The sequence below is a fragment of the Lathamus discolor genome, chromosome 5 (genome assembly GCF_037157495.1).
Source record: "Lathamus discolor isolate bLatDis1 chromosome 5, bLatDis1.hap1, whole genome shotgun sequence".
Taxonomy (NCBI): domain Eukaryota; kingdom Metazoa; phylum Chordata; class Aves; order Psittaciformes; family Psittacidae; genus Lathamus; species Lathamus discolor.
The window spans coordinates 95,600,351-95,616,714 of NC_088888.1; the positions used below are offsets into that span (position 1 = coordinate 95,600,351).

Here is a 16,364-nt window from a genome sequence, read left to right on the forward strand (position 1 = left end):
GGAATCACCAATTAAGGCACCAGCTTGTTCAAAACACTGATTTTGACTTGTTAGTTATGTAGTTTCCATCTCTCAAGCTAAAAACACCCAAGTTGTCATATTCAGAAGTAGTGCACGTGAGATAATATGCTTTGAGATGGAGGGTTTAAAGTTGAATAAGTAACTTTCTCAAGTAACAAGAGACCAGCTGTGAAATTCTATTTATCAGCTCTACTGGAAAATAATTAGATACATCTATCTATACATAAGTTCTAAAAAACAAATTAAAAAAGCAATTTTAAAATAGAACACTCCAAACAACAGTGTACGTGCATGTAAATGCATGCATCGTAATGTTTAATAACCTAAAAGGGGAAACCACATTAAAATACTTCTGTTCTTTAGCACCCATTAAAGACAGACACCAAAGAAATCAGAAAAACAAGTTGTTTTTTTTTTTTTTTAAACTACAGTTTAATCAGATTTAAAGACACAAATTAGAAAAAAACATTTATAGGCAAGTTAAAAACACCTTTAAAACATAACAGCATGCTGCTTCTGCAGCACTGCTGAGACAAATTAGAAATAAGTAATTATTAAAATATCACAATCACAGTGTAACTAACAGTGGTATTTTAATTTTACCATACACCAACACTTAGTTTATGGATCTGTTGAAAAATAACACTTTTTAAAAAATATATATTTTGGAATAATAAAAATGAAATTCACTGACAATGCATTATAATCTGAACCAGGAAAGGCAAATTTGGGAGTACTGTAGCTATCCACTTTGAGGGGTATTATCTCACCTTAACATATGGGTGGTTGGAGGCATAACTACTTCTGCATTGAGGTAAAACTATTCCCTTCAATCTGTAACCAAGGCAGGAGAGAAACAACTTCCATATTTTAAATGCTTAAATTTAATAACTTAGTACAACGACTTTGAATAATACTATATTTACCCATCTTACACGATTTTTCTTTCAACATATTTTGAACGTTCTCTAACTGATCTAGAACACATCTGAGGTCCGGGACTTAAGAACACTACCTAATTACTATTGTATCATTTTGATGCCTTTGTCACAGTAAGACATGTCGGAAGATTCTTCATAGGAGTAGTCAACACCACCGGACAAAAGAAGGTACAAAGAAAAGATGTAAAGAGAACTCAACACATAGAAAGGCAAAATATGCATAGGCAAATACTCCTTAACTTATCGTGACAAAAGATTGTTGCACCTTTAACATGTAGTGTTGCACTATGCTAATTACTGGTCTTTGGGCGCTGTTTCTCTTTGTTTCAGATTACATCGTCACGGTTTGGAAGCCTAATCGGACTAGAGCATGGATCACAGCCATCTGTTCATATGACAGCGTAATGAAACCTAAATTAAAATACAGCTTGGGGCATTTCTCCCTTAGAGAACAAAAGGAAGAAAGACTGTACAGATGTCTCTTCTGCCAAGACGTTCACCTGGAATGAGGTGCTTAACTGAGTCACTTTTAATATAGTTACCTCTGAAAGCAGCTCTAACATTTCAGTCATGTATCTGAAGTCAAGTTTTGTATTCACAGCCTGCAGCAGAATATCCTGTAAGGGTTGGTTTTGCAACAGAGTAAAAGAAGCCCTTTACTTTCCACTTACAGTGTAACCAACAGATTCTAATTTCACTGTAGGAAGCAGGAAGGTTAGTACTCTGAGAGCAGAGCCCAATAGCCTTCAGCAGATGCACTACAGAACCAGAGGACTCAACACTAGCCTCATGTAGATACCGACATGGCCTACTACTTTAAGTGTACTTATGCACACTATATGCAACTTCAGTCTGTTAATTCATAAAGTTTACACAATGTTTATATGGACATATACATGGATTTAAAAAATTCTAAAAATGTCTAAAACCAAAACCAGGCCTAAGTCACTGGACACACAGCTAATGCACAGATGAAGTGCCAAAATTTGCTTTTGCACATTTGGATACCCAAAATTAGCAAAAATATCTTTTAAATACTTAATGGGATGAAAATTGATACAGCTGATCATTAGATTTTGTAAAAAATATAGACAAAGCTGATCTCAAAACAAGTTAAGATTTTTTTATTTCGTTTTGACCATAACAATCAACTGTTGCAGTATTTGCAGTTGTAACATGGCAGGGTGTCTGTGGATGCCTGGATTTCATGGTGTTTGCCAAATGTCTTGATTGAAATGGCAAACACATCAAAAAATCTAGGGAGGTGTAATATAGAGTTGCTGCAGCCTGGGTGACAAGCAAGCAGATCCTCTGTCAAGCTCAACAGATATGGTTAGCTCCCCCCAGAAATGCTGTGGCAAATCCATCCAGCCACTGATGAATGTTTCCTAGCAGAGGCTTCTTCACAGCCAGCTCTTCCACCATGACTATGAATATGATCAAGACCAACAGTGCAAACTAGCTTAGATATTATATATATATATATTAGATCTGGTAATCTAATGAAAGCCAGCTCAATTCACTTGGTAATCTAATGAGAGTAGGCTCAATTCACATGAGCATCTGCTTAGATACTTATTCAGCATAGTATTTAAATACTTGTTCAACTTTAAATACACATAGCCAATTGATTTTTTTACCAGGAAATTTAAAAATACTTCCAGGTGCTGTTCAAAGTATTACTGGAGCTAAATACACACATAAAGGCTAGTCATGTAGTGAAACACTGTGACGAATCAGCACAGAACCATTATACATGTTTTATACTTCAGAGTCTGCTTCATGTCAAAATCCTTAAATTTATTTCCATATGTTTTTCTAACGCTGATCACTTTTCCACACAAATGCCAGTATTTCCAAATTGTCATTGAAAATGAAAAAACTCAACCCTGATTTCAGAATTCAATGAGATTTACAAAGCAAAAGATTTAAGGACAGGGGAAATGAAAGCCAAAATTAATAACTTGTGCTTTTAAATTTCTCATTTAAGGCCAACTTATAAAGTTGAACACGTGAAAGTTTACATGTAAGCAACTGTGACACATTTGCAGGTGAATGTGAGGACACATTTGACCATGTATTTAAACAAATTGTCAACAATTTGCTTGCAAAGGTTCAGAGAGAAAAATTCAGACTCTGTTAAAATTACTTTTGATATGAACTTGACAGGATGTGAAGAGCTCATAAGGGTCTCCTCTGCATCAGAGGACATCTTAACACTAATCAAATCAATGCCATCAAAAGAGGTACAACTACCTACCGTGCATCCTGTCATACAAGTGTAGCAGTTATACTCATATGACTTTTTCCCACAGGGGAAACAACAAGTTATTTCAGTGTAAAATTTTTCTAATAAATAATATACTATACTGGTAAAACTCATACCACAAGTCAGCGTAGAGCAGGGAATGTACAAATACCTCTTTATAAAGTCTTCTCACTAATATGAATTCTTATCAAGAGCATATTGAAATGCATACCAATATTTTTACACGGTAATATATTTTAAAATGTCACCTATTACTGAAACCTTGTCTACATGTCAACTTAAGGAATGGCCATGGAAGAATAAGTTTCCCGAATAAGGGCATACCTGTAACTGTAAAGCTAACAAAGCCTTCCCAGTAACAACAGTAGTAGGCACCACTGACAGTCGTATTTAAATATATAACTCTTTCATTAATACAGAATCATAAAGGTTGAAAAAGGTTAAGCAAGCAAATAGTTACTATCAGGGTGACTACATTTACTAACATTAACTCATTAAGTGCCTGAATGAATTGCTCACAATAGGCAAATATCTGCAAAGCACCATAAAATTATGAATGATATGTTGTATTTACTTCTCATAGTGTGCTGACCTGCAATACAGAAAACACTTTTACTTTTTGGATATACATTAGCTAATAAGCAAAAGAACACTTAAAACCAGGTTTCCTTCATGCCCAAAACTTTTCTAGGAAATTTACTTTTTCCTGTTTTTCTCAGCAAGAGTAATAATAAATCACCACCATCCCTTCAAATTCAGTATTATAAAATGTGTGTAAAACCTAAAAATTATCTAAAGCTTGGGGGCAGCTGCTTTTGACTTTGACTGAATGGACAAAAAGATCCAGTGTGATAGCAAGGCAGAAAACTAGTAAAGCAGAGGGAGAGCAATAACAAAATCCCAGTTTGACTGATATCATACTGCTGCCATTGGAACAAAAAACCCTCTTTCCATAGTCCCCAAGAGACTTGCATGAAGATTTCCATGAAGAGTAGGTTTTGGTTCAAAGTACTTTTATATTCAGCAATGCTATGTAAAGTCTAGGACACTACACTTGAAAATAAATTTTGTGCAGAACTAATTAACTGCCATAATTTTCTTGTGTTGCAGCTATTCAAGGGGTTCAAATAATGAAGAAAAATGTCACATCCAATTTTGAAACCCATATATCTTACCACTTGTGCCTGACTAAATAACGTACTTATTTTCTTAGTTGGTTTAAATTCCCCACATACAAAAGTTCTGAATAAAACTGTTCCTGTGAATCCACTCACACTGAAGTACAAGCCTTTGCTATCCTAAACCTGCCTATTTTCTGGGAGCGCTTACAACTATGTTCGTATTTCATAATGAAGGATTAGTAAGCCTCCGCCACACACATGGGCACACATGCCAAAGCAAGAGTACCAGAACATTAATGGGAAATTAATGGCACGTTAGATGATGTACTGGCATTTGAAAGTGCTTGTTTGATACATAGGCTGCACCAGAAAACAAATTTTAGATAAACAGCAACAAATACTGAAAGAATCAACTCAATTTTATTCACCCCCTCAGAAATGTGCAATTCAGATTTCTCATTTTATGTAAAAGTCTGCCCTGGGTTTCCTTCAGGAACAGAAAGGGGAAAAATCTCTTTCCTCATTCTGTATCTAATTAAGGATAATCAAACATAAATTAGTGTGCCCTTACTGATAACCAACAAAAAAAGCCCCCAACCCATAACCCCATGTCAAAGAGGCATGTAAAAACCCCATGTAAGGGGAGGTCTACTTGGATAGGGAAAGTAAGGGTTTAGGAGTCAGATTATTTTATTTTAGCAACAACACAGCTGTCACTGAAACAACAAACATCCCTACTCATCTGAACAGACTCATCCACTCTCGAGTTTAGTTCGCCCTTTCTAATTGTGTAGGTTAATTAGAGTTAACCTATACTTACGGAAAAAGTATGTTATCCTCCTGGAGTTTTAGGCCAAAGGCCAGACAAAGAACTAGCACAAGAAAATAACTCTGACCTGACTTCGGATCTGGTTCTTGAGAGAGTAAGCCACAAGTACTGCGACTCTTTTTGCATGGTGATATCCCCAAATTTGAGGACCATCATTGCACTTCTGGTACTAAGAATATTGACCCCACTAGTGCCAGATACTTGATGAAAACTTAAAGGTTCAAAATATTATGATAAAATTTTTCTCCTTGTTCATTTGTAGGTTATTAACCAACGAGCTGAATTATCTGGTAGTATTTTGTGTCAGTTTTAAAGCTAAAAGAAAAAACCCATGTAGATAAACAGTTTGTGTTTGCTTAAAAAAAAATTATATGAAAATACAGAATATAAGGAATTAAAATGTAGCCCTTTAACAGTAGTACTCTAGCAGGGACCACCATCACAATAAATGGTCTGGAATAGACATATTATTTCCTTGACACACTGTCATAATTCAGTAAATCAGCTATTCTAAAGGATTTCTTTCTTTCGTTATGTCACTGACAAATGAGATGTGAACTTTGCGTCTAAAATTCTAATCTGAAGGAAAAGCTTTTCCTCAAATTCATATACTTCTTTGGATAAAGGGCCATCAATTATCAAAGCATAGAGAAACTGGTTATTATAGCAATTTCATGTTTGACCACGTTTGCACTAGGGCTCAAGGTAATTTCACTGCGTTATACAGAAAGTATCAAATAACTGTTGTATGCCAGAAAATTGAAAATAAGTATTAAAAATCATGTTTCGTAAAACAGTTCTATTCTAGAACAAGTATTTCTGGTATTTAAGAATAAAAACACACTTTCATTGAAATCCTGGTGCTTGCACGTTGGGTTCTGTGTCCTACATCTGCCTTCTCTAGCAGCAAAGCCCACCTGGCAGTGTTTTATTGGGTTTAGGTGCTTCAAAGTAAAAGAAACCTAAATTAGGGCCACTAAGCCCTAGAAAAGGTGAACCTTTAGGTGGTTTATATTTTGTTAATCGATTCAGAAGGGCTATGTGTAATTATACTGTTTATCAAAGAAACCTAACTATAATTTGGCATCAGTAATGTTTACAGTTCTGTAATGTACTGTAATAGTTTGAGATACTTTAAGAAAACCCTCCAAATACTGAGATGCTTATTGCAATTCCCTTTTAAAGATTCAAAAGCCTTCTAATGACTTTGCATTTTCTATTTTTATCTTCTTTATAGCATATAGTATTATATATTTGAAATATGCTTTTCACATAAAATCAAACTTGAAAATACCCACTTAGAAACAATATTTCAGTAAATAGAGGGTTTAAGGCAAGTCATTCATTTGGAAAAATCCATTTCCATTTGTTAATCCTAGATTGACACAATTTTATTCCACCCCATCAGTGCCTTGGGATACAACGTACATTCAGCAAAGGGCACACATATGACCCTATGGACATACGTTGCAAGTCCTGAGTGCCCATTGAAATAATGGTAATATCTTCATATAAGGCGTGACCCACAGGGACATGGCATGGGAGGGGTTAATTTGTTTTGTTTCCAGTCTTGCTATTGTATGTGATTTTCCTAGGTAGGTAATGCATTCTTTTCTTACTAAACATCTTTGCAAACAAATACAAACCCCTTTAAAAGGTGCTAAAAATGGGTTTCTGAAAACATATAAAATATATTCATCATAGTATTTCCTCAATCACTGTTTCAATGCTTGATATCTGCAGGTTATTTCTTGCTTCTGACTGAAACTATTATTTGTTGTGGAATAACTGTTCTTTTGCAAAAGATTTTCTTCTTCTAGTTTTTTGGACCATATGGGCTGGACGCTTTCATGCCTTTTACTTCCTTTTTGAGTTCTTTTCAGTGGAAATACCAACAACACCAGGATGCTGGCAATATGAAGACAGAAATAGCAGGAGCTAAAACACAAACAAAAACAACAATTCAGTAAAACTTGAACCGCTCTCACAGGATGTTTAAGGAATACACTGTCAAAACCTACTTGCATTATTTGCACATAAAACGGGAAGATATTAATATTTCCTTTAAGAAAAGTAATAAAGGGGAAATCAGAAATTAAGTCTTCCCTCATAGTACTTGGTGCTGTAGCAGAGATTTAAAGTGAATACAAGTCTGCTTTCAACTTTTTTTTTTTTACAAGTTACTTTTGGGAAGTCATTATCTCGTCTTGCTGTAAAACCATTCCAGGGCACACAATAATCCCAAAGGTACTCTTGGGTTTTTTTCTTGCCTATTGTTTCCCCTCCCCACTCTCCCCCAACCCCAGGAAACAGAAGTCCATTATAACAGGAAAACGAGAGCACTTCCTGATTTCTCACAACACAAACTATGTTTGACCACTAGAACAGAAATACAATTTGGTCAGCTAACAGATCAATTATAATTATCACTAAAAAAACTTCAGAAATCTGATGCCATAGAAAATACAAAGAAAAAGGAAACAGGTAGAATGTGCTTACCTGTAAAAGGTGATAGAGGGTTTTACAGAGAGCAGTACAAATGGCACGACTGTGTAACTTATTGCTACTTGAGTTGCCATCCACGTTACAATATCATAACATAGTTTAACAGCAGGAGAGTCAACAAAATAATGTCTGATATTGTTTCTTATCTGAAAAAGCAAATAGTAAATTAGCTTAGGAATAACTTGGAGAGCTATCTTACTGTACAGAGTTTGCTGCACTTCTACAAAACTCATAGAATGAATTTAAATGCTACAGCTTGGTTAATCATCTCTGAACTATCCAAAATGCCCATCAACTTTAACAGGAGCCAGTTCAGATTCCCTGCCTTTTAGGATAGCATGCTGCATCCAGCACAGGAATTTAAGTATTTATGAATTTAAGAAGAACTTAAGTTAATGCCCCCTAAATCCAATGCTACTTTGGACTGCTTGTCTGAATGAGGCAGACATTGCATCTCATCAAGCCATTCTGTAAATAGTGTTGGAGTAAATGAAAGCCAGAGTGCTTCTGTTGAAAGCTTGTAAACGATAAGCCTTTTTCACATACTTGAGAATAAGATGTATTTTAGGATGAGCAGGGTTTAATCAGAATATACAAAATATCAGGTCTAGTGACATTTCAGGAGTCTTGATAACAACCAGTACCAAGGTTATAAAATTAAAAAGTTAAAAGGTTATTATAAAATTAAAAGGTTATTATAAAATTACTCAGTTTTCTATGCTGAGTTTTTTGTTCGTAAAATTCTGTGCAAACAATGGAATAACAAAAGTATTAAAAAAATCCAAAACCCACACAGGTTTGGGTTCAGTTTTAAGTCCATAATTAGAAAGGCACTAGTAGATACTCATCCCTCCTTCCTTCAACTGAACTGTCATCCTTGCTCACACTTTTATTTTCTGACACTCTTACTCGACCTTCTGTGCCGCTGCCAGCTTCCAGTCACCTGCATTCTGGAGAGTTGCACACCAAAGTATACAGTTTAGATTCTCCAATCTTCAGTTTCTTTAAAACTCCTTGTTCAGAAGAACATATCCAAGGCTAGCTCCTGCTGATTTAATTCTTTACATTAAAAACCTTTTTCATCCTTCTTGTCCTTCTTACCCAAATTCACCTGTAGAAGTAATTGTAGCAACATTCCCTTCATCCTGCCATCTCCCTGCAGTTTTCTCCTATTGTCACATGCAATGACACTTTGAAATGTGAAGTACCACCTTCCCCTAGCTATTACAGCAACAAAGAACAGCCTGCTTCATTTCTTATTCTCCTAGTTCTTTTAACAGAAAAGTGGTCTGTTATGCTGCTCTGAGCCGATGTGATTTGTTTGTTCCTCTTTCCCAATGAGAATGATAAACCTGCCTCTGCTCTTAGCAGCTTTCTCAGGCAGAACTATGAGAGATTTCTTGGAAGATTTGCTGGTTCCATGTAGTTCTGAATAAGGGCTTCAAAAGCTCGTTAATATGACTGCACTGCTGGCTAGCCAGTTTTGAATAGCAACTGCACATGAGATTTTTATCTGCTGGTTGAGGGGGAGCATTCTTTAGTTATCTTTACAAGGTACTGGATGGAAATTAGGGAGGGAATGGACTTTGTCAATGCATAGCACTGGCTCCCAAATTTCAAGTTACTTATCAGTGATGTTTTCTTCCATAATCAGAATTTTTTTTCAAAATGGTCTTGGATAACATGATTCTTTTTCAGCGTGGCATAACAACACATGGTCAGTTAATCCAGAGGAAGAGCTACCACAAAAGATATGACACAAAGACTTTATAGGCTGTATACAGTCTTGCTTGTTTTCACTGATCAACCCCTTCCCATAATTACTCATTGCCACTGCTCTCATATCTAAGAAAAGTAAACACCACTACCAAACAGAGCATATCAGTTTGATGGATGGACCACTCGGTGGATAAAAAACCGGCTGGATGGCCTCACGCAAAGAGTTGTCATCAATGGCTTAATGTCCGGCTGGAGACCAGTAAGGAGTGGTGTCCCTCAGGGATCAGTGTTGGGACCGGTCTTGTTTAACATCTTCATCGCTGACATGGACAGTGGGATTGAGTGCGCCCTCAGCAAGTTTGCCGATGACACCAAGCTGTGTGGTCTGGTTGATACGCTGGAGGGAAGGGATGCCATCCAGAGGGACCCTGACACGCTTGTGAGGTGGGCTGATGCCAACCTCATGAAGTTCAACCATGACAAGTGCGAGGTCCTACACCTGGGTCGGAGCAATCGCAGGCACTGCTACAGGTTGGGCAAAGAAGAGATTCAGAGCAGCACTGCAGAGAAGGACTTGGGGGTGTTGATCGATGAGAAAATGAACATGAGCCGGCTTCAGTGTGTGCTCGCAGCCCAGAAAGCCAACCGTATCCTGGGCTGCATCAAAAGGAGTGTGACCAGCAGGTCAAAGGGGGTGATCCTGCCCCTCTACTCTGCTCTTGTGAGACCTCACCTGGAGTACTGTGTGCAGTTCTGGTGTCCTCAACATAAAAAGGACATGGAACTGCTGGAACAAGTCCAGAGGAGGGCCACGAGGATGATCAGGGGACTGGAGCACCTCCAGTATGAAGAGAGGCTGAGAAAGTTGGGCCTGTTGAGCCTGGAGAAGAGAAGGCTGCATGGAGACCTCATAGCAGTCTTCCAGTATCTGAAGGGGGCCTATAGGGATGCTGGGGAGGGACTCTTCATTAGGGACTGTAGTGACAGGACAAGGGGTAACGGGTTAAAACTTAAACAGGGGAAGTTTAGATTGGATATAAGGAAGAAATTCTTTCCTGTTAGGGTGGTGAGGCACTGGAATGGGTTGCCCAGGGAGGTTGTGAATGCTCCATCCCTGGCGGTGTTCAAGGCCAAGCTGGATGAAGCCTTGGGTAGGATGGTTTAGTGTGAGTTGTCCCTACCCATGGCGGGGGGGGTTGGACCTAGATGATCTTGAGGTCCTTTCCAACCCTAACTATTCTATGATTCTATGATTCTATATATCAACTGCAAAGCGCGTTATTGGACTACAGAACATGATCAATTTCCTTTTGCAAAAGTTACTATTATTTAAGAAGATACTTGGTTGGTACTTACAGCTCGTGCTGCTAGCGTCATTAGTACTCCTGTTAAGAACGTTAAGTAATATCCTGGGTAAACCCCGTGCCAAATGGCAGAAAGGATGAAGGTCTGGATCGTTGGGCTGAAGGCAGCACGCTCATAGCACACTCTGGCAAGTCAAAGACAATTCAAGACAAATAACATGAGACAAACCACCAACAGTCTTCCCAGTTATCAGTTATACACTTGTACTTTCAGTAGTTTCTTCTCCAACACAACATTTTCAACGCGACTGGAGTTTACAATTATATACCAATGTTGCCACTATGTTATGACTTACAGAAAATACTTAAAGCTATTCACAGCTCCCAATTTAATCCCTCAGTGCTAACTTATTCTCAGTGCCATCACATACAGTACTTATTTATAATGAAGTGATACACAAGCATCCAAAGACAGGTGACAGTGTTAATAAGGGATCTTGGGCCATCCAAGAACATTGTTGGAAAAGCCACACTGTTAGGCAGAGAGCACCCCACAAATTTTTGTGATGAGTCAGATGTATATTTTTCATAAAATGAAAGCATTTTATAGGAGAAGGGGAAAATAACAGCTACCTTCATTTTTGTGTAACAGAGAGACTACAGTGGGTAATGTGTCTGTGTATGGCAATTAGGTGAGCATGATGATGAAATTATAATTAATGACTCTAAGGATGTGAGAATATCAAATAAGGAGAATGCTGAACTCTGCTACTTAAAATTTGAGACTCTGTGTTGTTAGACAAGGTCCTACAGTAAGGAATTCTAGAAGGAAGAGCAAAAAAAGGAATCCAACACAGGTAGTTCCTAGAAGACATTAAATGACACAATGACAAACCATCATGATGTGGAAGAATGATAGGAAACATGGTAAGGTCCTGATATGGATGGCTTCATCAAGATTTCTTTAATAATCTGAAAACCAAAAAGCAATAGGAAATATGGAAACAGATACACACTAACATGAAGCAAAAATAAACAGCACAGGCATGCATGAACACAAATCTAAAGCTAATGCACAAAAATGAGTTTTAACTGAAATGGCCATAGACACAAGTATGTAAAAAGGTTTCTATAAGCACACACCAAGTAACAGAGGAAAAGAATGTATGGCTACTATTCAAAGATGACAAGCTAATAGAAGATGATATGCAAGGACAAAACTTTCACTGCTAATGTAACTACTTTACTACAACTTCCACATACACAAGAGATTGCCAACCCAAAGGAAACAGTTAATGTTAAAGAGGAGAAGGTAAAAAGACAGGATCTGAATAGGGGAAGATCAAAAGTGTATTTTGCTGATTTAGTATATTCCAGTCAAGTGCATCTGATAAGTTTTATTCTATAAGGTCTTCAGTGCAGGGTACCAGCTCAACCCTCTTCTCACTGCTAAGGGGCTTCACTAACAATAGCCATTAAGATGAGAACATGGGGTTAAGCAGGGTGCAGGTGCATACATGCATAATAGACAAAGCTATCTGAGGACATTTGCCCAAAACAGACCAACTCAGACAGCAAAGTAACATGGGCTAGACTAAACAGTAACCAGGGAATTTGGAAGAGACTTTTCACACAAAGAATCCCTCAGCCTAGAAAGTACAAAAGCATTAGGAATACTCTTAACAAGCCAGGGAGACATCTTGGAGCAAAATACTAGTCATGAAAACTTGGTCTGACACCGACAGAAGTTGCCCCACCAACATCATGACCTCTGTCTTGGTCAATGCAGAGCATCCTCCCTGGCAGATACCAAGTGGACTAGATCCAGCCAGGGGCCCATCATTGCAGTTTGCAGTACACAGGGAGCAATGTCTTATCCCTATCAGCTATGTACATGTGAATGAATTTGTGGTATGCTTGTCTAAAAGGCACATGAATCCAAGGTTCGCATAGAGCTGGAGAACTTGAATCTCACACAGGCAGTGCACACAAGCAGGGGCCCACAATTCCGGAAAGAGGGATGTTTTTTTATCTCATATGTCCTTGAAACTGGAGGCGCAGTTTGCATGTAACTGTGCGTGTACAAGTTTTTAAACTCCTTGGGATTAGTTACAGAGGAGTGTTAAGAAATGTTTATTGAACCAGAACACTGAACACATACATTGTTATGACTTCTAGCACTGATAATAACTCTGAATGTATATTTCACTGACTGGTGGTTAATTGTCTCATTAAAAACATTGATAAATGGCTTCAATCTGTTTTTGTTTAACTACTTCATGCAAATTGTCCCCTGCAAAACATCCAGGAGTTTAACTAGCAAAAGTCAGATAAGATATACTCTAGGCTTCAATTTCAAAGAGTAAAAAGTAAGCCTAAACAACTCCATGAATTAGTCAATAACAAGTAGTGTTGAAATGCTTCACCTGACATTCCTAAAAGCAAGCCAAGGAAACAATGGTCATCACAACAGGCTGAGAAAATCTATTCAAATACAGGTGATTCAGGTGAACATATCCATAATTTGCTCCAGAAGTGGAAAGAGCATCGACAGTTCAGGAAGGCACTGCCTTTGGTCTGGCTCTATACTGTCATTACTAGCTTGGGTGGTAGACTGAGTAGTGTATGTTTCCACTTCGTCTGCCTTTCCTTTTTGGGGTGGAAGGTAGTTTGGACAAGACTGACATTGTTTTCTTAGCAGACAGAGCACTAGAATCCAAAATTATCTCGATGAAGTCCAAAGTATAGACCATCTAACAAGAAAAGTAGAAGATATAAACGAGTACCCATTCCTAAAGAATGTAGCCAAATGCAAATCAACAGTATGAAACACTAAGTATCAGCTGAGCATGAATCAACAGTACGTTGCTGCTGCAAAAAAGATGTAATACTGTGATGTATTAAAGTGTTATCTAAAGACAATATAGGCAATGAATCCACTTAGATCATTCAACTCTGCCAGTAACAAGCCAGGGAAAGACCTCGGAAGTTGTAGCAGAAGTACTACATCCACTGTAAGAAGACAGGAAGCTTGGACAGCCTTCCAGTACCTGAAGGGGGCCTATAGGGATGCTGGGGAGGGTCTCTTCGTCAGGGACTGTAGTGACAGGACAAGGGGTAACGGGTTCAAACTTAAACAGGGGAAGTTTAGATTGGATATAAGGAGGAAATTCTTTCCTGTTAGGGTGGTGAGATACTGGAATCGGTTGCCCAGGGAGGTTGTGAGTGCTCCATCCCTGGTGGTGTTCAAGGCCAGGTTGGATGAAGCCTTGGGTGGGACGGTTTAGTGTGAGGTGTCCCTGCCTATGGCAGGGGGGTTGGAACTAGATGATCTTGAGGTCCTTTCCAACCCTAACTATTCTATGATTCTATGACAGATGCCAGAAGAGAGCAACAAGAACCACAAAGGTTTTGCAGACCAAAGACAAATGGAATTAGGCACTTTCTTTAGAAAAAAAGAATGAACTCCTTCAGCCCTAAAAGGAGTTTCATTTAGAATAATTTCATTTAGGAGATTCGACAGGTTTTTTGAAACACAACCTTTTCCTATTAAGTTTTAATACTGATAAACTTCTGTTCTCTAACTAAATTAAAATGCATTTTAAAATACCTAAACAGCTTACTTGCTTTATTAAATTATCCATTTCAATACCTGAAAGCATGCAACTCTTCCTAGCTGGCTGTCCCAGCAATAGTCTACTGCCTATTGAGTCAAATAGAATAATCACATAAAATTCAGCTTCTGTTTTTAATTGGGTCACAAAAATATTTAGGAAAGAAATTACAGAAGAAAAAGGAACACCGGATACACTAGAATGTTTCTTCCACCAGATTTCTTTCTGTTGCCAGTCATGCTAGAGAAAAGATAAAGTCCTCTGAGTAATCTCAAGACAGGGGTCTTAGTTAAACTTGTGCCTATTGATAAAAGATCAACTGAACAGAGACTTGGAGAAGGGAAACCACACCTGTGTGCTACTCAAGAACACTTTTTTGCTTTTTCTTTACCACAAAGTAGTAGTAAAAGCAGAATGATGTAGTTCACTGGGTACTCACTATACCTGTTTCCCAGACAAGGGAAAAAGTGCCTCTGAGGGATATTAATTTGCAGTTTTTGTTGCCAGCACATTGTAGGGTTTGATATTTGCCATGCACTCCCTATGGAGGGAGCACAGAAAGTTGTCTCACAGAATGTATGAAGTTCCTGTATCACTGTGTGGCTAAAACACTGCAGAGCTTCCAGAGGCTAAAGATGTACATTTTGCCTGCTGCTCGCAGCGACATGCACTGCTTTCAATGCTAAGAGACAGCAAAACGAGAGATGCCTCCACAGATAAGCAGTCTTAGATTCCCTTTGACCAGTGAAGAAAAACAGTTTCTATCACAACCTGATAGAAACTTACTCTAAAAGAGAAGCCCTAAATTCAGAAGCTTTAATTCAAGTATTACAAGAAGAATGTCCCGTGCAGTTGCTAAACAACTGGTGTTTTGTAAAGTTCGGCTTTAAATGTTAAAGTATCTTCAAAGAAATATCTAAGAAACTGCAGTGAAGAAAAGCTTTCTTTTAACAAATACCTTTTAAGCCAAAGAGCTGTTTGGATATTCCAGTTATCAAGAAACATCTTGAAACTTGTGGAAAACTGTAAAATAAAAACAAATTATTTCTGTGATTGTAAAGTTACAAAAATTCTGATGTATAAAACATAAAAAAACCTCCCGACTCTGATGGGTTCAATAAGGTACTCGCTCAACTACTTATAACCACAAAGTATTTTGGAAGTCAACTGTCAAGCAGAATATATTCAAAACAGACTATTTTTGATCCTTTCCTAAGCATGTGAACACGTCATTTCTGACTTAGAACATACTCACTATCCTGAGGAACAAAACGCGTAGGAAAAGTTACTGAAATTACAAGCAACTACCTACACGGGCACGTATTTCATGTAAAAGAGCCAGAAACCAACCTCTATTTGCTGGATTCTCAGATTTGATATTAGATCCCAGCGTGTCGCTCCATTTTTATCATAGCCTCTAAAACCAAACCCTGCTGCATTATTAATTGCATCTGCTGTAATGAAACAAAAAGAAACAGATTAATTATAAATTGCTTGTGTTACAAATCATGCATCCTACATGTAGTTTGCTCAAAAGACGTATCACATTTTAAAGGCTGTTTTCTTAAAATACTGAAATCACTGTATCAGAAAATAATCCAAGGAACACACTGGCTTTCAATTAAAAAAACAAAGAATGGAAGGTAGCTCTATGCACTTCACAGTGCAGATGTCCCTTCTCTCTCATACCACCTACTTAGACTTACTTGATCAACTATACAGAAAAACAAACTCAATGACATGCATCAAGGCTATGAAACACTGGCTGGTTGTAATGATTTGAGACAGCAGATCAACACTCAGATGTGTGTCCTTGGTCATCACTACACAGCCACACTCTGTTAGCTCGGAAATGACCAAAAGCACTGCAATTTGATGGTCACACCTTTTAAATTACAACCAGCAAGGAAAGAGAAATCACTCAGTTTGTATTACCATATTAAAAGAACTTACTTTACACAATAGTGACTTGTAAGAAATTTGGGGGGTTATTTTCCATTTTCCTTTCTTCTCAACAACTTTCCCAAGGTATTAATCCCGT

The 16,364-nt window shown here is 37.8% G+C and overlaps 1 protein-coding gene across 1 annotated transcript in view; it reads right to left on the reverse strand.

Annotated features, from left to right (window-relative positions):
* Window positions 1–887: 887 nt before the first annotated feature.
* MBOAT2 (membrane bound O-acyltransferase domain containing 2) overlaps window positions 888–16,364 on the reverse strand; it is a 94,697-nt gene continuing 79,220 nt past the window's right edge. The window contains exons 9-13 of the mRNA XM_065681585.1: window positions 15,674–15,777; window positions 15,282–15,346; window positions 10,762–10,894; window positions 7,681–7,832; window positions 888–7,119 (exon numbers count right to left, since the gene is read on the reverse strand). Coding sequence (XP_065537657.1) covers window positions 6,897–7,119; window positions 7,681–7,832; window positions 10,762–10,894; window positions 15,282–15,346; window positions 15,674–15,777 — 677 coding nt within the window. The 3' untranslated portion in view covers window positions 888–6,896. The remainder of the gene's footprint in view (window positions 7,120–7,680; window positions 7,833–10,761; window positions 10,895–15,281; window positions 15,347–15,673; window positions 15,778–16,364) is intronic.